The sequence below is a fragment of the Nanorana parkeri genome, unplaced genomic scaffold, assembly GCF_000935625.1.
Source record: "Nanorana parkeri isolate BGI_ZX_2015 unplaced genomic scaffold, ASM93562v1 scaffold1052, whole genome shotgun sequence".
Classification (NCBI taxonomy): domain Eukaryota; kingdom Metazoa; phylum Chordata; class Amphibia; order Anura; family Dicroglossidae; genus Nanorana; species Nanorana parkeri.
The window spans coordinates 263,178-289,093 of NW_017307320.1; the positions used below are offsets into that span (position 1 = coordinate 263,178).

The 25,916-nt window shown below is 42.1% G+C and overlaps 1 protein-coding gene across 1 annotated transcript in view; it reads left to right on the forward strand.

Annotated features, from left to right (window-relative positions):
• The window catches only part of AEBP1 (AE binding protein 1), a 55,941-nt gene that overhangs the window by 14,536 nt on the left and 15,489 nt on the right, over positions 1-25,916 (forward strand). Inside the window, exons 4-10 of the mRNA XM_018567456.1 lie at positions 4,331-4,399; positions 7,244-7,327; positions 16,839-16,922; positions 18,933-19,010; positions 21,755-21,826; positions 23,680-23,745; positions 23,849-23,958. Coding sequence (XP_018422958.1) covers positions 4,331-4,399; positions 7,244-7,327; positions 16,839-16,922; positions 18,933-19,010; positions 21,755-21,826; positions 23,680-23,745; positions 23,849-23,958 — 563 coding nt within the window. The remainder of the gene's footprint in view (positions 1-4,330; positions 4,400-7,243; positions 7,328-16,838; positions 16,923-18,932; positions 19,011-21,754; positions 21,827-23,679; positions 23,746-23,848; positions 23,959-25,916) is intronic.

Consider the following 25,916-nt stretch of genomic DNA (forward strand, 5'->3'; position numbering starts at 1 on the left):
CAAGTCTATACAAACGGATACACAGACACCGTGTATCCATTACTGAGACAAGGCAGTCTGCTGCAAAACAGAAGTTCTGCAGAACATGAGAACAGATACAGATTTAAAAGGAAGAGCAGCAAAGAGAAGGAAAACAACCATGGATTACAGTAAGGCACACATTACAGTATTGTTTTATGTTAAAAAATCTGAGGGTTTAATGTCACTTTAACATGAAGTATGTCTAAATCAAGGGCAGGTAGATGGAGAGCTGCCAGCATAGTCAGTACATTACAGAGTTATGGATGGAAAATGTCAGGGAATGGAGGGGCATCAGTGCAGGGAATTAACAGTTAGCTCCCCAGTCTTTTTTAGATCTCAGGACCTTAGTGTAAATTCTAAGTCCTCCCACCCCTTGGAGGTCTAGTAGTCAGTAAAAAGGAAGCAGTTGTAATTGCAACAATAATGACCATCACAATATGTTCTATTATGACATTGTTAGCACTCTTGCACACAATTACTTTATAAGCCAAATAAAAACTTCTTTTAATTTAGCACACTGAGATTTTTTTACAGCCTGAGGAAGACTGTGTTAGACATGCAGGGTTAGTTTTAGTGCTGGTCGGGATGGCAAAAAGCTCTGATGGCAATAAATCTAAACTGCTGAGACAGCTACGAAAATTCTCCTTACTGTAGAGCCGTCAAAGGGGGATCTGTGACTAGTGGCAATGATTCTGAAGTCTCTTCCTCTGTGCCTGATGTCCACTCTTCTTAATTTTAAATGTTACAAATGTCACATGGTCAGTGTCTACAACTTTTGCAACCATAATGATACAGTACTGGATTTGTGTTATTTTTACATACACATGGATTTTCTATGCTTGAATTGCACCAATAAACCCCTAATGGGGGCTCCCTTCCACCCCCAGGGCCAGTTGCAGCCACTTGGCTATTGTTACACCACTGTTATTGTGGGGTACAATTTTCATCCAAGAGTCCAAGGTGTCTATAGAAATGAGAAGATGATTGCTCGATCCAGCTGATTCAGCCAGGTTGGACATTGATATTAACGTCTGTCGCCATTTTCAGACGTGAGCAGTCACTTCTGCCTGATCTCCAAATATCAATCTACCAGGTGCGGTTTTCCTAACTGCAATATTTTCCAGACGGGATTAGGATGGTGCTTTCATTAAATAAACACCAAGGACTGTGCATTATGAGTATGCATGTTACAGCAAACATTACGGGAAGAAAAGATCATTTAGCATACATAATCCAATCACCATTTTAATGTCTATGGTCAGTTAAAAGGAAACCTGTGCTGAGACTAACATGGAGATTGCCATTGATGACCTCCACTAGGATATCTTAAGTCAGATGCTTCTATTTTCTTTGTTCAACCTGCTGGCTGCTTCCTTTGTATTCTGACAGCGGCCGCTGGCTCATTGTTGGCTAGCTCTTTTTGGCTAACAATTTTCCGTCATGCTCCTTCGATCATCTGCTAGAGGGATGCCAGTTGGAAAGGTGCCAACAGCGACACCAGCCGAAATTCAAAACCTGTATACCCGGGCCCGGCTTTAGTTGACTGGCCAAATGTTTGGAGCTAGCAACAATTTTTCTGTAAAGGACAGCTGTTCCTTTGGTACAAGGTATTCTTTAATGAATGCAGCCCCCTTTCCCCTGCTAAGTGCAGCCCACCTAGTCCAACACACTCACCTTCGTCCTCAATCCAGTTCATTTCTTGGTGGCCCAATTGTACACTGCAATGCCTTGCTTTCTTAACTTGTCCTCGCTGGGTCCTCTTTAGCCTGTACATGTGCACCATGGCCACATTCATTCCTCATGGTGGCCTTCAGCGGTCCTGCAGAGTAGAGCTTTCTCCATAGGATTGAATAGGGCTGCGGCCACATGTGAAGAGGGCCCAGTGGGGCCACACTGGATCGAGGATGAAGGTAAATTTCAGACCATGTGGGCTGCAGTTAGTGAAGGTGGGCTGCATTCATTAAACGCAACTTGTACTAAAAGTACAGTACATGCATGCATGCATACAGAATGTCAAAGCTGATCATGTTTTATTATTCTTTTATGTGTTGACTATTTTAATCTTAAAATATAGATTGGCTTAGTTCTTAAAGTACACTTGTCATAAATAAGGACACTGCCATTGCTTGCCTCCTTCTGCAAATGCTAATTGCCTGGCTTTGTCTTACTTTAATACTTTTAAGTTAAAGACTCTCAACAAGCTTGCAGGCAAGTATTTACTGCTCTGAAGCTTGTGGGGCAGCAGGTCATTTTGAAAAGAAGGTTCTGCCAAAATATACTGCATTCTCATATGACAGAAATTTAGCATCACCAGTTGTCCCATCCTCCCCTCACACTGACCTGGTCACCTCCAAAGTCTTGCTCTGCCCAAACTCTCCATACTACTACTACAGCATAGTTGAACCAGCTCTTCATCCAATGGCCAAACAATTTAGTAGGTTGGTGAAGCTTGCAGTGTAGAGCACCTAAGTCAGATCATTGTATACTGGACTAGTATAGTAATCAGTATGGCCCCATTAAGCTGCTCTGTCTGGACATCCATATGCTAGAAGAATTTAGAACTATGGTAAAAACATGAGAGAATACAGGCACATGAAATGACCCGATGTCAACCAACCACTTTTAATACCCTTGTATAATATGTGGCTTTGTTGTATGTTTTTGTGTTGTAGAATATCGTGGAATATTTCTGCATTACTCATTTTATGATACTGGCAGCTGTTCCGAGTTCTTAGTTTTCCCACTTCTCAACTAGAAAGAGACCAGTGCCTCCTCCTACTGCTGATCAACAGGGATCTTCCTGATGAGCTAAGCAGTCTTCAAAGCTACTACTGTGCTTGGAGCTTTTCAGCCTTTTCCCCACATGACACAGCCCAGCCTCAGACACTCATGTGCTTCTCAAGATTTCCATAACCAGGCTGTATGAGCCAGTAAAGACTTCACAGCTCCAAGCTCAAATGTAGAGAGCTTCTTAGCAGCTCATTCCAGTCAGTTGATTGATCAGGGTAAAATCAGAAAAATTACAACTTTGGAAGAACACTGAACACAGATAATCCACATATAATCTGGGCAAAAATCTTTATATGAAGCACCTAGAAGAATTAAGACTCGGGTGGATGTTTCAAATGGGCAAAACTACCCAAAATTGAAATATCAGGCTTGCTTCTGTAAACTCATTGTGTTGATCGTGCTTTGAATTAAATAATGTAAGGGAATTGATACCTAGCATTGAGAACCTAATGTTATATCCATCCACTGATCCCCTCCACTGCCAGCCCTACTATCCATGGGCATTGGATTTTGATGTCAACTGCACAGATTTCACTGGAGAGCCTCTAAAATCTAGGCAGATAAAAACTTATGACCATCTAAGGGGCAATTAATATAATTTTACATTTACGTAACTCTTCATCTTTCACACAACAGCCATTATTTCAATGATAAAGGCCTAATGCCAGCAACAAAGCTCTCACTATTGGAATCATTATGCATGCTTGGTACAATCACACCTGTGTCAGAAGCCTCAAGTGAAAACAGTCATACGTTGACTCCCAGTCTGCAGGACACTAACTGAGTGACAAGGAGCCCAGAAGTCAAAGAATGGCCACTTCCATCTGGGGCTTCTAACAGAGAATCCTGCCAAGAAAGCCACTACAAAGTTTTGACCATAAGCAACAGTGCATGCTAGTGGCCTGATGGTAATGGTGATCTCATGTTTATTGGAGACCTCCAACCCCTCGAGCTGGCCACTGTCAGGGAGTATGAGCCACTGGATTGTTGAGGAATATCTGTCTCAATTACAACTGTCCTCCACTGATCAGCCAGCACCAGCCTCCGGCTCCCTGTGCCTCTCATCACCTTTCAAGATGTAAGTGCTGCCGAGCCAATCTTACAAGTTTATAGAGTGCTCTGTAGACAGACAATATGTTTATGCCCTTTTATGTTTAAAATTCATTAAAGAAATGTGTACATATGGTTGATCATTGTATAATTATGGTTGAAAACGTGTTTAGCATATTAATTCTGAGGCTGACACTTTCTCCACAGCACATTGAAGAGAACAATAAACCATTCGTATTATACTATCTTCCTTGTAGAAGCTCATAGTCTATTACCCCACCATAGGCAAACATGTGTTAGCTTGCAAACCAGTTATCTAGTCTTGTAGATGTCTCGAAATCATTGGTGGGAAAGGGCGCACCATGTATTTAATTGATGCTAGTGGTGTAATCTTATTACCAAAACACACTGGGGGACCTGTATCCCCCTAAATGACCCAATTCATACTGACTGACTGTACTTTCTACTACAGGTGTGGAAGAGGAGCCCCCAACTGAAGATTACAATGAGCGTCTGGAGAGAGAAGATTATGATGACTGTAAGAACCCAACTGCTTTATTCTTCTTCTGCTTTAAACCTTTTCACATTTGCCATTTTAAATGTTACAATAACAGGAACGTGCACAATGGGGTGCAAAAACCTTTGGCAGCCAATCAGTAAATAACTTTCAACATTAATGGATAGCAATTAGGATTGACTGCAATAGGTGAAGATTTGCCACGCCAACCTTTAGTGACCAATGGACTTAGATCTCCCCCCTAATTTGTAGCGCATGTAATCACCAAAGCATATAAGTGGATTTTATATGTTTTATATGTTTAAATTACATATTAACATGTGCATAATCATTGCCTGTAGTTAAGTTATATTGAGGTGCAGTGTAGAATTCTGTTATATTCATGTCTGTGGGTCAGGTCTTGAAAGAATCTGAAGGGTGCTATGTAGTGGGTGTTACAGATCTATATTATGATTATGTCCATGGATCAAGTAATGATGGATGTTGTACACTAGTACACTATGTGTGTACGGAGTGTACTACAAATCTGTTGTGCTGTGCTCGGGTCATGATGTGAATGTGTAGTATACTAAGTCTGTATAGAGCAGGGGTGGGGAACCTCCAGCTGTGGTGGAACTACAAATCTCATGAGGTATTGCAAGATTCTCACAGCCACAAGCATGACTCCTAGAGACAGATGCATCAAAGGTTTTGTAGTTTCACCACAGCTGTAGGGCCGGAGGTTCCCCACCACTGGTATAGCATGTAGAAGAACTGTATTGTGATTATAGGTCCAGTGGTCATATCCATTAACAAGAAGTGTGGCTGTACTATATATTCTAATATGACCATGTCAGGAGTCAGGTCATGATGGAAAATGAAGTGTATATTGTCTATACAGAATTTGATAGAACTCTATTATAATGATGTGTCAAGCAGTCAGGGTCATATGAAATGTTGTTTTACCATGTATAGCATTTAATATAATTCAGATGATTTATCCATTAGTTATAGAAGGTTGATAGAAGGTTGGCAGTACTATTTTAGAGTGTAATATAATTCTAGTATGATGTCAGGGGTCAGGTCATGAAGAGTGGTAAAGTGCACTATGCCCATATGGAGTGTAATATGATGTCCAATATATCACATACAGTGATAGAAGGTGTGGTGTACCCTATAGAAATTTATAGAAGTCTATTAGGATGATATATCCAGCAGTCAGGTCCCAATATGAGGTACAATTGTATTATGTATATAGTGTAATAGAATTTTAGTATATGTTCAATAGTCGGGTCTCAACAGGAGGTGCAGTTGTACTATGTATGGAGTATAATAGAATTCTAATATTACCATGTTAGGAATCAGGTCATGATGGGAGGTGTAGCATACGATATCTATATACAGTGTAATAGAATTGTATTATATAGAGCAGTGGTTCTCCCCCTGTGTAACCTCAGGACCCACATTCGTCCTTGGTCATTAAGTCATGACCCGAGTCACACTGCACTAGAAAGCATGGCATTGCGGTACCGCACCGGTCCGGGCGAACAAACTGTGGGTGCGAGGTGCATTTGGGGTGCCATTCCAACGAATGGCAATGCAACACACCTTCCACACGAGAATTCACGTTAGGTGCGATTTTGCGTGGTATATTGCATTAATCGCATGGGACTGTGCGATCAACTCACTGTACTAGTGTGAACGGGCACCTTAAAAACACTAACAGACACACACAGCCACAGACACAATCTCACTCACACACACACACACTCCAAAAACAAATATTTTTTTTTCTTTTTTCTAAGATTCACCCAGTCTCCCTATCTTACGAGAACTCCTCTATAGGACACATGAGGGAGCTGTAAGCCATGCACGTATGAATGGAGCTCCCTCACGGCCATAGCCCCATCTCATCCCACCTCAAGCTGACACTCGGCGGCGTGCAGCATATTATGAATGGCTGCTCGGCGTGAGAACTGACATTGCTGCGCTAGAGGGGGCTGCAGATCCTCTCACCTAGAAAAGTGGAAGGCATGCAGTAACCCACTGAGCACGTTGTCACAACCCACTTTTGGGTCACGACCCCCCAGTTGAGAACCGAGGTTATAGGGTGTAATACAATTGTATTATGATAATGTGTCCTACTAGTCAGGTCTCCATAGGAGGTACATTTGTACTAAGTACAGAGTGCAATAGAATTCTAATATGACCATGTTAAAGGAGAACTATGGGGTTAAGGCTTTTCCCCATAGTTCTCCTTAGGGTAACGGAAGGGCACAAACTAGCGTCCTCCCGTCACCCTAGGCTCAGTATACCGCGAGCTGTAGCCCGCGGTATACTGAGACGTCGCAGCTGAAGCGGATCCCGACAATTGTGCCGGGATCCGCCCAGCTGCGTGACTGACAGCTGGCTCTGCCTATCTAGAGGCAGAGCCAGCTGTACCCGCCCCCTCCCCTGTCCGATCCACCAGTCAGAGTTGGCGGATCGAAGCGGGGAGGGGGGAATCCAACCCCTCCCCTGTCACGGCAGAGAGCCGTGACAGGATCGAGAGGTGAGCGAACGCCGGTATGTGTTCTCTCACCTCCCGATCTACTGAGCCGACCTGTGACAGTCTCATTGTCACAGGTCGGCTAGAACTATGAGGTGAGTGAAAAGCACTCACCTCATAGTTCTCCTTTAAGCCTCGGGATTTCATGGTAAGCAATGTCGATGCATCTTAATAAAATGTAACAGAATTGTGTTACAGTTGTGTCCAGTATTCAGGATGTTTACACTTAAATCCTTTTTCTATCAATTCATTTTCCTTTATTTTGTTGCCCTTTTACTGCCATTTGATTCCGCAATTTTACAATAAATCTCCTCATACACTATATTTTTCCTATGCAGATGGCTACAGCAAACAACCAAAGAAGCCTGCGGTGCCGGAACGTAAACCTGATCGTCCAGTTGTGTATGTGAAACCTACACCCAGTGAGTACTGTCCCCTTATGCGCAGCTTTACACAACTGTAGCATTCAGAATCCCATTCTATTACTAATCTAAACCCAATACTCTAAGAATTACACCATGTCTATAGCCATCCTCACAAACCTTATGAACGTCTGTTGGCTCCTCCAAACGATTCTAACAACTACTGTCAGATCACTCTCAGAACTATAGTCAAATCTCATAAAACAAAGTGAGAACTGGTAAGACAAAGCATATTAGAAGCACTGTGACAGCTATTAAAGGAAACATATGGAGGTTGCCATTACTGACCTTTGCTCACAAAACTTAGCAGGCCTCAACCAGCACCATCCGGTCTCTGGATGCTAATGCCATTGTAAGGCTCAGCCAGACTCTCCACTTGCGCGGTCCATTAAAAGCAAGCCTGGCTGCACACCACGTTACCAACATTTCAATAATCTTTATTGATCCAGACAAATAGACTAATGATCCTCCTATGTGACTCATCTAGATGCCCATACTCCCTGATGTGTTTCAGCGGCCTCGTGGGCTTAATCATGTAGCTCAATTATTAATCCCAGGATGTGGCATAAATGAAGTGTGATGATCCAGACAGGGGTTATTTGGTCTCTTTGTCTGAATAAATAAAGATTTTTGAAACACCAGTAACATGATGTGCCGCTGGGTTTCTTTTCAAGCCATTGCTGACCTCCTTCTTAAATACTAGTTGGCTTCAACACGTTGAAACATTGGAGATAGCTCCTAATGTTCATACTGGTTCTGGGTCAGTGACAGCCAGGGGACTAGTGCAGTGGCACCCTCCAAACTTTCTAAATAAAGGGTTACTTACAAGAGGGAGAAACATTGTCTACCCTCATGATTCATGTTGAGAACTGCTTTCCATATTACTCATAAGAGCCGCTGCCAGACAATACCATGAATGAATCTCAGGCCTTACAACCTAGAATGTGAAAAAGCATTTTTACTCATTTTATATGAAAGGGTCAGTTTGCCTAAATGTGGAATTTTATGTAAAGATGGAACCTGATGGGAGAAGTTTGTCTGGGGTTTCTTCTATGTGGATACTCAAGCAGCAACATCTCCCTGACGTAATTCCCATCTGTTCCCATCCAGCTGGGAGTTTTGGGTGTTCAGGCCAACCAATGGTTGTTCAAACTCCTCCTGTTACATTCTTCATAAGAAAAAATTAAATCATAAAAAAATCCAACAGTGAGAGTCAGAAACCCTCATAATGGCCAAGAAGGGTATGCAGACCTGCGTATCCAAACACAAAGATTTTGCTAAAGAAGACATTATAGTTACAATACAATTCAAGACAAGATTGTAAGGAGGGTCATGCTCATGAGAGCTTACAATCTAAAAGGGAGGGGGAAGTGATACATGAGGAGGTAGCTATGTGGGCATGAATTGTTTGAGAAAGTTATAGTTCAGCAGTTAGGCAGAGGTGGGATAGGCTTCCCTGAAGATATGAGCATTCAGGGAACGCCTTAGGGCAGACAGAGTAGGAGATAGACGGACAGGTTGGGGTAGAGAGTTTCAGAGGATGGGAGAGACTCTAGTGAAGTCCTGGAGGGGAGCATGGGAGGAGTTGACGAGAGAGCTAGAGAGCAGGAGATCTTGGGAAGAGCAGAAAGGACGGTTAGGGTGATACTTTGAGATGAAGTTGGAGATATAGCCAGGATGGCTATATAGGTGGTTGTTAATATTTTGAATCACCTTTGGGTGATTGGAAGCCAGTGGAGGGATTGACAGAGGGGGGTTACTGACACTGAGCAGTTAGTTAGGTTGATGAGTCTAGCAGCAACATTCATGCTACACTGAAGGGGGAATAGCCTGTGTAGAGGTCGGCCAATGAGGAGGGAGTTGAAATTGTCAGGACGAGAGACAACAAGTAAGTGGATGAGTAGTTTTGTGGATTCATTGGTTAGGATGATGAAAAGAGATGGAAAGTTGTTTTAATGCTTCACAGCAAGAAAGGGTCCTTCTTTACAGCATCCTGGTAGGGGACAGGATTTTCTCCTCTGGATGTGGCTGCTTTCTAAAGAAAAATAACTTCAAGACCCTGAACATCTCTTCTGTACATGCACCTGGAATGCATTTTATAGCTGATTTATGGCCCAGAAGAAAGTCTCTTTGCAGCCAGTTCACTTTATCTAGCAAATGGTTCTGTAAATAAATTGCCTGTATTCCTCCTAAGTAGGAAGCTAATAATTCTGATCATTTTGTGAAGTAGTTATGTAGTACATGTTGTCTATCACACTAATTCTTATTAAGTTGAATAGAAGAAGCATAGTAAATGTCTCTGCAGAAGCTACACTTAGTAAAAACGGCCCTAAAAATGCGAATAGCTAAAATTAGCCATCCCTCCTCTAATACGGTGTGACCTGGCTGTGGTGGAGTTAAGAGACTTTCTGCTGCACTATGCAGAGATGCAGCCAAAAGAAATATATAACTGAGATGCTGGCTTCTTGTTCTCATTATGATGGAGTTGATAAAGTTTATTAAAAATCTTTATGGAATGTTACAGTATTTTAAGTATCAATTGATTTGTTTACATGGGTGTCAGCTGGACTGAAGAGGTTCTATGTGTCATCAATCTAATTCACACATATGACTTTTTGTTCCATTTCCACTTGCCAAAATAAACCCCTTAGCTCATAAGTTAGAAAGACTTTCCACTCCTCAACTGCTGTCTGAGGCTGGATTGTCTCTGGACACAAAATCTAAACATATTCATCAAACATGACTACAGCTATTGTAGGCCATGCAGTTTGTAGGGAGCCCAGCAGGATAGTGGTCCAATATCGTAGGCGCTGTCGATATTCATTTTTTGAGGAGGAATGTTTGGCAAATATCTTGATAGTAAGTTATCTGCCGGAATGTTATGGAAATCTGCATTGGTTGGTTTTTCCTATGGTGCAAATCTTTGTATTGAGATTAACTTTAACTCTTTTATCAAAGTTGAATCTACTCTAGTCATAAACCTTTGTAGCCACCCTGCCCTAAGCAGGAGTGTTACATTTTGAAGTTACGAGGCTGTGGTCAGCCTAGGAATGATTGATAGTTCTAGTTTCTGGAGTTTCTTATAAGCTCTGCTGATTGTTTTCTTCTGTGTGCTGCTGAAGAGTATTCTTGGCACTAGTATGGGAGTCTGCACTAATCAGAGTTGGGACTGTTTTACCTCCCTGACCAGCTACTAGGAGGTTTACTGTCAGTGGTCCAGACTAAAGTGGGGATACATTTTCAGGAGTGGCCTTGAGAAGTCAGTCTTCGCCCCAAGCCTCCAGCCTTGGGGAGAATTGCAGTTGTATGTTTGACTGTCCTAGCATTGGTGCCTGAGGAGGGTGATAATGTGCATAGACAGATGCCTGGGTTTGAGACTCGCTATGTTAAGCTACCTTGGAGGAATGAGGGACCTGAAAAGCTGGGCAGAAGCTTGGCTCTCCCAGGAGTCAGTAGTTAAACCTTTGAGCATCTTAGAGAAAGAAGCAGATTTCATAGGGGCCAGGTCAGTTTAAATGTTCTCTATCTGTGAAGGCTGTAAGTACGTTTTGTCTCTTTTTTCTGGAGTCTGCCAAGTGCATAGCTGTTCTTTGCTCTAACCCTCTCTCCCAGAAGAATTGCATCTAAAAGTGACTACTGCCCATCTGTTTACATTGCTCCACTATTGCCAAGGACCAGACCCTGAGGTAAAATACTAGCCCACCCCACCTCTAGGGTCCCTCATATGACCTTAGGGTGAGGGGGATGTTACTTTTTGAAAAATGTTGTTCCCCTTTAGGTGTCCTTATTCTGTCTAAAGAAAATGCAAAATCCTGGAAATCTAAGGTAACTATCGAGGCTGCCTTGTTGACTGTCTGTCCTCATGCTGATAAAACACATTTGCAATTGAGAAAAGCATTTTCAATACTTTTTTTACATTAATGGTGTCTTAGAAAGTCCTGCCCCAAATTCATAAAAGCAGTGTGACAGTTTTAATGCTATCACTGACACACACAAAAAAATCAACAAGTAATTTGTTCTGATTCTGGTGCATCCCTGTGTCCAATTCATATACGTGTTTCTGACTTGCAGTCGAATGTGTCACACTCACCGGCGTTTATGGTATGGTGGCACAGACACTCTTCTAAAATGTGTCTGCATCACTCTTCATGGATTCCAGGGACTCTGGGTGTGCATAACCATGTTATATAGACAAGGGCCTAATAGTGAAGCATGTAGTGCACCGCTGTAAAACATAGAGATAGTAGAAGCTTTATAGTAATATGGACCTATAAATAATCAGCAATGTCCTGGATGAGGAGATGGTAGAGCTCTCTTCTCTATTAGGCTTTCTTCTCCTCTCCAACAGTGCTCTGCTGTTCCAGCTGCTGGCTTGCAGGAATAGTGAAAGCCAATGGAACAAAGCCCCTGGCAGCATGAAGACCCAGCAATAAACTAGCTGAAGGCTCTGGATAAAAGATGAGGAGTTTCCAGCTATGCCCATAAAAGATTTCTGTAATTAAGAGCAGTATACTCAATTACAGGGCTCTGTGTTTCATACTGCTATAGATACTTAGCAGCTGGAAAACAGAATGTGCTATCAGCATGAGTTACAATAGCTGACAGGGAAGCAACTGTCAGATCTCACAGGGGGCCTCTCACCTCTTGTTCTTAGCTCCAAGAGTCAATCCCCAGACAAACCAAAGAAAGATGACTAAAGGGGTCAGTAAAAATCTTTCATAACTAGGCATGCAGAATTCTAAGAAGACTAAACATTTGGACTCTTGCAGAAGCACACCCCATACAAATTTGTCAAATGTTACAAAATATACCTTACCCGCAACTTATGTACTGGATAGGGTGAACTCGCCATCCTTCTGGAGAGATTCTGGGAATGACGAGTATCCCAAATCTCATGAGCAGACACAGTGGAAGAGAGTCCTCTTGCGAGATTGTGATCCTCGTTGTTCCCAGGATCTCACCAGAAAAATTTTGACATCACCCTCACCTAGGCATTGCGGGCAGAAGCCATAAATAGGGTAAGAATGTTTTCTAACTTTTTTCCTAGCAGGTGTTTTTGCCTCCCAGGAGGCAATTCTGTGGATTAAGGATGTTCAGGATTTACAATTAAGATGGTTGGATGTTAGGGATGTTAAGATATTAGGGAAGTTACCTCAATAAAAGTGTTGTCTCTGGACCAAAATTGTTGTATAAATCTGTAGTTCCAAATAACATGTATAAAGTTAGTATCTTCTCCACAGCCCATAAAACATATTAGAGGTTTGGAGACCTACAGGGTTATTCACAAAAGGGTGAAGAGTTTGGAGAAGGCAGGAGAAGTGAACAATCTAGGACAACATTCACCTATGGTCAAAAACTACTGAAGGTACTTAACCTCGAGGTAGGCCCAATGGGTGATGTTTGGTAATATAAGTAATTTGAGTAATAGAGTGTTAAACCAGACAGGGTTGTTAGGGGAAGTAGACCAGCCTCCCTTAAAAAAATGTTTTACTATATTCAGTATACATACATTTAAGTTTCAGAGAGGCTCTAGTCATAGAGGTACCAGGGGAAAAGGGTACAGATTGTCAGTAAATAACATTTTGCACAAGTTCATAGTAGTAGACGATGGCAGCATCCGTTTTCTGTAGAGGGTGTTGGAGAGTCTCCAAGAAGACAGTCTCATGATTTTTAGCTACACCCCCCTGCTGTTCAGTTTTAAGACCTCATACGCCTGGGCAGCTTTCTAATTGTTTACAGCAATTTGTGTTAATCACCAAATTACATGTCAGCTCATTTTTATGTAAGCCTGGAAGTCGGCCCTGGCACATGAAGCATATTGGCCCACATTTGCTTATGTAACCAAAGTTTGCATGATTAAAATGAAAAACAGGTTTGAAGAACAAAAAGAAGGAAATAAGGTGTTGCCTGGAGCAAACATCATAAGAATAAAGTCCTAGTTAAAAGTCTGCTCATAAATCTGACACAGCCTCCATAGCAAACATTTACAAATATATGTAAGCTGAATATTGATGTCAGGCTGCTTTTGTAAGTCGGGTTCTTGCTCTCAACTATGGACCTACCAACATATATACGGTAGAAATGAAAGTAACACTAAACTCAGGAGTTAAATCTTAAAAATACTATGAAGCACCTTAGCTATTAACAACAATGTATCCTATTTGTGTATCACTCGGCTGTAGATCCTCAAATCATCTCTGAATTGGTGCCGACACTGTCCTTCCTTCTGGAGGGGGGGCTACTTTTGTTCCTCATGAGTCCCTATGTGTGTTGCAAAGTAGTCACCGCTCCACGCTCACTCCTGTGATGGACTACAATCTTATGTTTAGTTTACTAATTTGTAATGAGATTGTAGTCCATCATGGGACCGAGCTTGGAGCGGTGACTACTTTGCAACACACATAGGGACTCATGAGGAACAAAAGTAGCCCCCCCTCCAGAAGGAAGGACAGTGTCGGCACCAATTCAGAGATGATTTGAGGATCTACAGCCGAGTGATACACAAATAAGATACATTTTTGTTAATGGTTAAGGTACTTGAATGCATTTTTAAGATTTAACTCCTGAGCTTATGGTCACTGAGATGAACTCAGAGGCAAATTTGCAAGAAGGTGGACTTGTTATCCATAAATGTGCTACAGTAGGTCCCATAAGAGGAGCATACCCACAAGTGCATTAAGAAATATGGCTTAGGAAATCAAGTTCCATTAATATTCTTTTATCCTGGTTCTCTAATTCTTTGTAAATGTTACTGGAGCTGCAAGGACAAAGATATTTGTAGATGAGTTTCAATAAAGTGTATATCAAACCGAAAACCTTTTTTTCTTGTTTTGGAGTGGTGAAGGATTAGAATGCACGTTTGGTTTTTCTGCTATCCAGGGCAGAGTTAAAGAGATTTACCCTCTGACAACAGTTTACCAGACAGGAAGTGAGAGAAAATATTCAATAGTAAGAGAGACAACAAAATGAATCTATCAGGGGTGTAGCCTTACCCATCTCTACTAAAGAAAAGAACATTTATACTGTGATACATTTATGGATAATACTGTTGATGATGGAAAGTTCTTCTCACTTCCTGTCTGGTAAAATGTTTTCAGCCAGACAGGAAGTGAAGGGAAAACCTGAGAAAGATTTTGGCTGGACATACACTTTAGGCAGTCACTCTGCGGTCACCAACTAGAAGTGCATGTAACCAGGGCTGTATTTATCACAATTACACCCGCAGACCAGTATCTAGGGCAGCACCAAGCTGCTCAGAATTTACAAATTTGGTAAATTTTTCCCTATTTTGTTTTCTCTTCTGACCACCTCTGGACAAGGGAGTGCTAGAAATATTGATAGCAGTCAGAAGGCACTTTAAAGTTTAGGAACTGTGAAACCATCTTTATTCTCTTGGTTGGTGGTCTGTACAGTTGAAAAGTAGTCCTGCATATAAAGCAGACCTCATTTTGTTTCCTATAGCACATTCAGTACTAGTTGTGCTAAAATATTCACATCAAACAAAGGACGGAGCTTGTACAAAAGGCCGTCATCAAGCAGTTGTGCCTAGGGCATCAAGTTGCTTCAACATGTCCCTTGCTCTGTCCCGTGTTCCTGTAATAGCTGGAGGGAGACAAGTAGCATTTTATTACTGGACAATACAGCAGTTTTATCAAAGTTGAAGTAGAGAAGAATGACTATGAATCCCATATCAGCCTGTGACTTTCCTGCTGTCACTTTTACAGTTAGAAAATGAAATCCATCACCTGGCTCTTTGTTGTAGATGACAAATGTATTTTCCTTTGCTCCATCTTTTATAAATGAGGCCAATTATTATTGGGGAGTTGTGGACTGCTACAATTTGTGGCCATGACTGAATTTCCCACCACCAGACTTGACCTGTGCAGAACACACTTGGCTATGTGTTACATTTCCCAATGCAGTTGGTTGGTGCTGGAGGCCAAGGGGTGCTTGATGGACATGGTTTTCATCTCAGAGCATGGGGTCACATTGATGATTCTCAATTACTTTCTGTAACCATGGTATGTTGAGTGTGGGTGGTGAAGATATGGCGAATGTTATTGCAGTGTCCACATCCTGTCTGCTGCGGGTTAGTTGAACTGTGATGATACATCATTCTTGTTATCCATCCAAATTAACTTCAGGGAAAGTTATTTTGGGCTCATAATTGGTCGCTTTGAGGTTTTCAGTTGATATCTCAAGTATGTAAAACAAGCCAGGCTCTGCTTAAACTCAGTTCCATCTACGTCATATCTGTACAGTTATTGTTGGAAACACAACTGCTTTATGTCTGATTTTGAAATGGCTTAGCATTCCATGAAGCTGGCCTCTCAGTCCATCAAACTTTATTCCCACCTCCATGCCTTGGAAATGGCCTTCTTAAAGAGACCCTGATTTCTCTTACCAGGTTACTATTTGTTGTCCACAAATTAATAGCGCACAATCAGACTTTCCCCAATCATCCTACATTTGTCCAGTGGAAAGATGCTGCCAATACATTACTAGAAAGGGAGAAACAAATGTGCCAACACAAAGGTTGCCCGTATACGTCCACCAAAATATAAGAGTCTCCCGCATTGGCCCCCACCTAGCTATATCTTAGACAAGCTGCTGCGCAAAATACCACATTAAGGGGTTGATTTATAAACAATTTGCAGGGCCATTCAAATATCTGTGATGGTTTGTCCTGTGCGGATATATGCACAAAAGAACATTCTATAGTTTTCTTCCTTTACAAGTATAAATAAACTCACTCACTCACTCATTAACATGCATCTTAATTTGTGATTCCCTGCTATTCCACCACGCCGGTTCTGTTTGAGACAATAGGTCCTCTGTGGGTGTTGGTCTCTGACTGGTCTTGTTGCTGCCCCCTTGTTGTTGCAATCAGTGCAGGACCAGCAGCCACATAAGGAAGGGACATGGGCACTGCTAGAAGCATTCCAGCCCTGAAGATTGGAGGATTGAGAGGATTCCCACCTTTGTTGGGCATTGTAGGATGAATTACCTGTCTTGTTTCTGTATTCTTGATCTTTTATCTCTTCTGCAGGAAATGTTCCGTAATTAATAGTTCAATCTATTTAAAGGTTTTGTAGATAAGTGTAGAGATGCCCAAAATGACAGAAGTACTGGACTTCCCCCCACGCTTCTAAAAAAAAGTGTTTATTACTAGTGTGCCCCTAGTCAAGGGATTTCCGCTCACATCCTGTTGACCACACAGGAAGTGAGATGAAATTTCCCCACTGGGCAAAACCCCAACAAAGGTTCTAACCTTTCCACACTCCAAAAAAACTATACAATAGATTTAGCTACAATTCCACTTCAAGATGTCCATAGCCTTTAGAAGGTGAACTAGTCGCTGAGTGAATGTTGACCTGGCAACACTCACATTCCTATTCAAGTCCATGTGTTTGTGTAGTATTATAACTTTTGGTGTCAATGCGTATGTAATTTTTTCTATTAGAAAATGGGAAAAGTAATATAATACACATCTTTATTTTTGTTTTCTTAGAGAAGCCTGAAATTGTGACATCCGCAACAGCCCCACCCCCTCCAGAATACCCTTATCCCAGGCCTGGATTTAATTATGATGACTGTAAGTACCATATGCGATTGAGGAAAGTGTAATTTGCTATCACTAAAGTTGATTGGGATGCCCTTCATAGATAACCTGTTATTGGATGAGAATCACGTGAATTCTTTGCATGAATGAAGATTAAAAGCAAAATGCAAAACAGAGTTCTCCTCCAAATCTTCATTCTATTGTGAATGCAATGAAATTCAATAAACAGTTAAAATAAATGTATGTGAATTGCTGTCTCTGCCAAAATATTCATAGTTCTGGTAAGTTAATCTTGTGGTCCAGGCACCCTGCCAGACAGCACAGCCACGTGCTGAACCTTCACTGCAGTTAAGCAGTACAGCTTGAATCAGGACGCACTCCAAGAATGTTGACTGGACAGCCTTTGAGTGCCATTAGGTTGCCTCATTCTGTTGCCACCTGTCACGTTTAGCCTGGCCATACACTGATTGAATTTCCTCCAAGTCCGGCACACCCACCGCTGTTAGAATACAATAGCCCGGCAGTGGGGATTCCTCTATTAACACTGTTTAGCATGGGTGGGAGAATCAAGCAATCTGTGTATAACCACCTTTAGTTTGAAGCTGTGTTGCTTTTGACATGGACCACTCCGTCACCCGTAGCAGCTCATGCAATGAGGGCTGCAGACCGACTGAGAAATTTTGCAGCAATATGTATTCAGAACAACACTGCAAACTCCACTTTTGTTGAAATAAATGAATCCCCTGGGTGGTCAATGTACATTCAATGAGTTTAAACAAATATTGTTGCAGATTCCAACCTTTTTTTTTGTAAAAAGCTATTTGTTCCAGCCTGTCCTTTCCAAACTGATCCCTGAACGGGAGGGTCTGGGTTCATTATAACCAGCTGGTAGACTTTCTGTGTTGTAATGAGGAAAGTTGCAGTGTCGGCATCCCTTTACTAGTAATTAACGCTTAGGGAATATCTCACCATTGTCACCAAAAATGAAATATTTGACTTGTAGATGTCTGTCTAAATCAGTCAGCCAATCACAGAAGTAGGAAATGACAGTTCATGTACAAAATGCCTCCAGGTTGCCACTTTATAGACCACTAGTTTGGCCTCAACCTGAATATGGGGTTCAGTTTTGGTCACCAGTCCACAGAAAAGATGTCCTTGAACTGGAGAAGGTGCAAAGAAGGGCAACTAAACTAATTAAGGAGCTGGAGGATCAAAGCAAGGATCAAAACAAGGTTGCTAAATTTAAACTTCTTCACGCTGGAAGTGAGGAGATTAGGGGGGGGACATGATTTTGTTGTACAAAATGTTTAGTGGTTATGGCAACATTCATTCAAAAATCAATTTGATACCATCCTAAGAGACTGTAACATACAGGGGTATGGGTACACTTAAATACTAGACCACACAGGGACTCTTATATACACGCACACACAACACACACAAAGGTTGAACTTGATGGACCTGTGTCTTTTTTCAACCTCAAATACTATGTAACTATATTGCATTGAGTTTTTTGACAGTATTAGAAAGTTACAGCGAATGCCGTTTTAAATTGAAAGGTCATTTTTAATCACATTAAATTACAGAATGGCACGTGCAGCGATTATTATATCTGCTTTATTCAGTTTTTATTTTTAAGTGAAGATCTCCTTTAAGTCCTTTTACTATTAGACTGACCCCCATCTCGTTAAACCTTTTATAGCAAGATGTAGTGATGATTTTACAGGGTCCAGGATTTCACTAATAGCTTTTCGGATACAAAAAATCCTTTTCATTCACTGTATAATTAGAATGTAGAGCTTTTGCCCTCTCATCTATTTTATGGCTTATATGATGAAGTTCTTTCTTCAGTTGCACGGTAGAACCATAAGATGAGCCTAAGGGTATATGTGCTATTGCATTAAAGTATAGGGGTCGTCAGAAATCAGAGCATTGTTAGATTAGACAGACGTAATAAAATGGTGTGACTGGGCTCCATAATAATGAAGGTTTTCTCAGAAGTCAGACATGTGATATCCACACCTCTTCTGTTTATCTGTACAGATGATTACACTACATTCCTGAAACCGCCAGAAGAAAAGGAAGAAGAAGAGTGGACAGATGAAGAGAAATACTCATCAAGTAATTATCTGTCTTTCTAGACGTACAAACGTGTTTTTGATAGATGACCAAAATGATCTACAGATTAAGGTGCTATAGCCATGTCAACTGGTCTCTTTTATATTTTGAATGGCATGAGTTCCCATAGCCAAGATGTCAAGTCCTAACTTCTAATAGAATTACAGATTCTCTGAATTACAGTGATCTTAATGTTGCCAATCAGTTAGTGCTTGAAGGCCTCCAAAAGTGGTGGTGTGTGGTATTTAATTGGTCTTACACTGACCACAATGCCATTTAATTGGTCTTACCCCTGACCACAATGCACAGTCCCACTCTTGGTCATAAGGTACAGGCATTCTGTACAGTATCATTTAGAATTAAATCATAAAACATTCTTAAAGACACTCTGTTACTTTAGGAAAACCAAAAGCTGCTGGCAAGTATGAAGTGAAAGCACCCAGAGGTGCCTACACACACATGCAGCTGCTTTCACTACCCCCTGGTTTGCCTGAATGCTGACACACAAAGCTCCAACACTTCCGTCCTGCCCCTTTACAACCCTATAGAACTGTGAGTAAGGCAGGAAAGGATAGGCAAGCTTTAGAAAGTGCTGAAACTTTGCTTGTCAGAATGCCCCGGGATTTGGGTGACGAAGAAGGCACTCAGACGACTGCAGGTACAATATGTGCAGGCACCTTTGGGTGACTCCACTTCTTACCAGCCAACAGTTTTTGGTTTTCCTAAAGTGACAGAGTCTCTTGAAGTTGACCATAGACAGGAAATGAGGACCATATGTTAGCAAACAGTACAACTGCCACACAAGCCTTCTTTCCCTCAAAGTGCACGGTGATATGGGCACAATTATTATTAGGAATTTTCATAATTATGTGTCTGCAGATCACCCAGACAATACTGTTAATTTGAGGGACAAATGGCTATCACAGGGGTAGGCAACCTCGGCGCCCTAACTGTTGTAGAACTGCATGAGCTATTGCAAGACTCTGATTAGCACAGGCATGACTCCCAGAGGCAGATGCACGATGGAAGTTGTAGTTTCACCACAACTGGACTGCTAAGGTTGCCTACCCTTGGGCTATCGACTGAAAACAGTGTCAGGACAAAGTCCTTTAGCACCGAAGGCAAAGGGGCTAAATTGTTCCCCCTCCATTAAGGTCTGAACTACTTAAGCAGCATAGGATGCAGGTTCCATCCTTTTTGAGCTTCCTTCCTGCTGAAGAGCAAAAGGCCTCGTCTGCCTACCCCTTGGCTAAGCTATGACATAAAAACTCCTTTGCCCAAACAGAGGCGGTCTGAGGTAGTCTGAAGCCTCTGCCAGCCTGTCAGAATCGCATATGTCAGGAAAAGATTAAATAATGTGTATAATTACCTTTACTGCTATATATGTATTTAACATGTCTATTTATTGGAAATAAACTCTAAAGCTTTGTAATCTGCATTGGTGTGGGTAACCATTGATATGGGGATATACATGAACTGGAAATCCAGCTATATTGTCAGTTAGAACACCAACTCAATAACTTGTTAGGTACACTGCCTGGGCAAAGAAAAGCCACCACCTGGATTTAGCTAAACAAATAGGTAAGAGCTGTAGGGGTTGCTTCACTTGGTCAGGTCTAGGTTCAGCAACATGATGTGACCAAAAATGAGGTCAGCTGCCTACCTGAATATACTGAATGATCAGGTTTTTCCATTAATGGATTTTTTCTTCCCTGATGGCACATTGGACATATTCCAAGATGACAATGCCAGGATTCATCGGGCTCAGATTGTGAAAGAGTAGTTCAGGGAGCATGAGACATCATTGTCACATATGGATTGGCCACCACGAATCCAGACCTTAACCCCATTGAGAGTCTTTGGGATGTTCTGGAGACTTTACGCAGTTGTCCGACTCTCCCATCATCACTACAAGATCTTGGAGAAAAATTAATGCAACTCTGGATGGAACTAAATGTTGTGACATTGCATAAGCGTAACAAAATAATGTAACGGCGAAGCTAAAGACATCCATCAAAATATGACAGTGTTTAACTATTTTTTTGTCAGGCAGTGTATTTAGCGGGGTGCATGTGCTCTAACTTGCCTTTACATATTAGAGAGAGGGGTTTCCTTACACAGGAAGGGGGCAAGGCTGCACAGCTCAATACACTAGGCAGTAGGCAGAATTCCATGTCTGGAGATCGCCTACAGCCACCTCCACCCTAGAGAAACTCAAACATAAATAAAGTGTTACCTTATAGTTTATTTATGTCAGTCAGCCTCGGAAATGACTTCTAGAGAAAGCCCAGATTACAAGGCAGTTGGAGCCAGATATTAAACTGCTTCATATCTTTTTTTTCCCTTGTTCCCTACAAGCGTAGATCTTTTTTTTAGTTTTGGATAGAGTAAGTAATAGAGAACATTTATGTCATTCTATATTTTGCTGCCTGTGTCCCACTTGGAAGATACCTCCTGTCCCAGAGAAGGAACCTGAAGTGATAGGGAATCTCTACAAAGTAAAGGGAATTGGTGGAAGTTGTGACCTGAAAAAGTGTCTCCATTGGAAGATTAACCCTTAGCTCTTGCTCTTAAATTTTGGATTTCCCCTTCACTTTTTCTACTGGTGACAATGGCCACCTGCACAAACTGAAAGGACAAATCTCCTCACAGTGTCCACAGACAACAATGAAAACTTGACAGGAGATCCAACACTTCTCTACTCTGTCCAATCTATCTAAGCATTTTATTACCTTCTTTTATTACAGAGAAACCACAAAAACCAACCAGCAGCAAAGAGGAGCGAGAGAGGGAGGAAGAAGAGGAGAGAAAACGGAAAGGTGAGCAGACCGGGAAGGAATAAGGGGGATTGGGATAGATGTGATGCTGAAAGTGATCCCTATGAGGTCTTATAATGATAAAGAAAAGCAGGCCAGCAACCAGTGTTGTATCCAGGGTATGGCGCATATGGCCAAAACCCTGGGCGCCACTTGAAGGGGGGGGCACCTCTCTGTGGGTCAGCAAAAGTTCGCCAACCCATGAAAACAGCTGCCTTTTTTTCTCTCCCCACAACTCTCCCATACACATCTCACCACCTGGCTCTTAGCAGCCAGGGACGTTCTGGCCGGCGCCCGACCCAGCTTCTGACAGCCGATTATGTCACTGGTTGCTAGATGCAAGACAGGACACCAGCCAAAGCATCCCAGGTTGCTAAGAGTCGGGCAGGGAGATGTGTAAGGGCATACACATCTACCCACCAGGGTCTTAGCAACCAGAGTGGGTGAGGAGATGTGCATGCCGGCTGGACGCTCTTGCCGGCGTCCAGCCCAATTCCTGGCAACCAATGATGTCACTGGTTGCTAGAAACTGGACGGGACTACGGCCAGAGCATACCAGGTTGCTAAGAGCCGGGCAGGGAAATGTGTAGTGCCCTTACACATCTCCCTGGCCAACTCTTAGCAACCTGGGTCGCTCTGGCCGGCATCCCTACCAGCTCCCTGTCTTGGCTTCTGGCACACAGCTTCTTTGAAAGGTGACTCTGTTTCTGGCTCTTACACTTTCATTTTTTCCATGATATCTGTGTGCTTGTTTTGGACATTTCTGCTCACTTGCTGTCCCGGTGACACCTACCACTGGAACAAGAAATGTGATAAGCTCATCCCAATAGAGACACAGACAGTGATAGAAACTTGAAAGAAGTTCTAACCTTTCCCTGATCTACTAAACATTGTTTTTGGATATCTGTGTATTCCTTGGAGAGGTTTCCTGTAAAAGGTTAGGAAATTAGGGGAAATCTACCCAACTCAATCACAGCAATAACATGCGGGTCTTACCATCCATCCATTAATAAAACAATTTTGGCTGTAACTGTACTGTAAAAGAATAAGAAATTATGATGGCTGCTATTGCTGACCGCCTTCTTAAGCTGACCATACCATTTAAGATTTGCCTGATTCAGCCACGAGTGAGTTGGAGAAGTCGCCTCTGCTGTCAGATTACCCAAAGAGTGACTGCATCTAATTGGTTGCAACCTCTGTTTGGGCGACAAATTTCTACCAACAGGGCCACCCATAGTTAGAATTTCAGCTGATTCAAAGGAATTGGCTGAAATTCTACCAGTGAATGTTCAGCTTTAAGAATAGATAGATAGAAGAACACTCCGCACACCTCACAGCATTCCTGGCCCATGCAAAAAATGTTGCTCGCAGTGATGACCACGAATGACGCTGTGTAGATACAGAGTAGAGACAAGGATCACCAGCACTCAGCAATACCTTTCAATATGTCCGTTTAATTGGACAAAGCGTCACAATAACAAATGCCAATTTGCCTTTTTTCGCCCTGAGGAAGGGACCCCGTGTGGCCCGAAACGTTGGCATTTGTTATTGTGACGCTTTGTCCAATTAAACGGACATATTGAAAGATATTGCTGAGTGCTGGTGATCCTTGTCTCTACTCAGCTTTAGGAATACTGTACTCTGTGCCTGGCTTTCTATGCCCTCAATAATTTCTGAACCACTCACATGGGACACATATGAAGATTAAACAGAACATAATCAGAGCTCCAAATCTGTTCCAGGTCCACAGATAAGAAAGTATTGAGGCCACGACAGATAACCTGCCACCTTGGGCAGGGTGCAACTTTGACTTTATTGTTTCAGTCAGTTACTTTGCAAATTATTTCTTCTGACAGAGAAGAAGAAGCCCACTGACACATGGGATTCAGAGGAGGAGGAAGAGGTCCCAAAGGAGAGGAAAAGTGAGTAGAGGCTCCTATTTGCTGTGGCTGTGTAGGATAGTGAATTTGCTCATTTATGTGATCTACAGAGACATACAGCATAATGCTTTAACCTTGCTTGCAGAGTGCCCACCTATTGGCATGGAGTCCCATCGGATAGAAGATGATCAGATTCTGGCCTCCACCATGTTGCGCCATGGGCTGCATGCCCAAAGAGGTCGCCTTAATATGCAGGTATGGCTCAGTGTCAGTGTACATTTCTGTTACTTTCACTGGCTCATTTCCTTCCCAGTGTCAAAAATATTTCTCCATTCTTTGTCATGGTGGAATCTCAAATACATACAGTATATGTTTACTGCTTCGGGCCAAAGGATTTGTCATTTTGGCCAGCCGTTCTTGGGGCACAAACCTCTTCTAATTACTCTACTACGTGGTATATCATTACTGTTTCTTGGGTCAGCTCTCTGCTCACTGGACGATGTGATCATCCTAATTCTTTGTCTGGCGATTGAACTGGAGGTGGAGAGATGACAAAGGAAGCAACAAAACTGATCTAGGAAGCTAAAGAAACAAATGTGGCACCTGCCTGGCTGTGCAGTGTGCAAGAGGGGCGGAAATCACAAGATTGGCAAAGCAGAATTGCAAATCCTTTAGCAGATAAAACAAACCATATATATATATATTTAAACGGTGAATTTGGTGTTTGTTCAGAGTGTGAGGGGCTAATTTAGTAAAAGCAGGGCTGTCTCTTTTAATGAGGCATCTCTTTGGGGCACGTGGAGTGGGGTGGAAGGTAGAGAGGCATGGTTGCTCTGCTGCACAATGTTTGCAGTGTAGCTGCCACCCCCTTACTGGCCAGAGCATTCCAGGTTTCTAACAGTCAGGCAGGGAGATGTGTAAGGGCCATACACATCTCCCTGCTCAGCTCTTAGCAACCTGGGACACTCTGGCTAGCATCCCGCCCAGCTCCACCTCACTGGTTGCCAGGACCTGGGCAGGACACTGAACCATGCGGGGAGATGCAGAGCCTGCAGAGGGCAGCGTCACTGTGTAAATTAACAACATTCCTATGGGTGTATTATTTAAACGTTCGCTCTGCGATAGTTTTAGATCCACACTGCATTATGGCCACTAGGTGGAACCGAGGAGCATAGATAGTAATTTCCCATGCTCCTTGACTCTATCTGGTGGCCATAATGTGGTGTAAATCTAAGACTAAGGCTTTCGCAGAGTGAATAGCTCTGAGAGCGTTTTATAAATACACAGTGTTGATTGTCTGAAAGTATAATGCATTGTATTATACTGGTTCTGTATAATAAACAATAAAACATAAAGATCCTTATTTTTCTATGAAAGCTTTGAGCCTCCGGTGTCCTCAGAAGCTGGAGGTCCAGATTTTTGTTTCGTCACATACAGAAATATTAAAGAAAAATCTACTGAAAAAGTAATATTTCCTGTAATGTGCAATCTTTAATGACGAAGGTGATAATAAAGAGACACTCGCAGAGAATAGAGATGTGCTAGGCAATAATAATGTTATGATATCATACATATCATAATATTGATGCTTTATGGGGGAACAGTATTTATGTAAAGAGGGGTAACACGGTGTCATCTAATGAGCATACCTCTTTAATATGTATGTGCTATATTTTATATATGTATATTAGGGCTGCGGAAATTAACGATTAATCCCTCGATTAATCGTTAATTTTTTTGATCGATCAAAATTATTTTGATCGATCAAAGTTCTTTTGATCCGTACTCACCTCTCCGCCGGCTTCCCGGTCTTCCGTCGACTCTCATTCTTATGAGTACTTGTACCCCTGTACATTACGGTACCTCAGGAAATCGTCCAAAAGCTTCTTGAACGATTCCACACTCTTAGCTGAAATCACTGGTGGTGGAAGTGAGTTCCAGACCCTAAACGCTCTTACTGTGAAGAACCCCCTTCGCCCCTTGTAGAAGTTTTTTAGAATTTTCTTTCCACCAATTTTAGGTGGTGGCCTCTAGTTTTTGTAATGGAGTTAATCGTAAAGAGTTTGTTGCTAATGTTTCTGTCCCCATTGAACATCTTGTACATGAAAATCATATCCCCCCTTAATCTCCTTACTTCCAACGTGAACATGTTTAAATTTAGTAGCCTTGTCTCATAGCTCTGGTCCTCCATTCCCCTAATTAGTTTGGTTGCC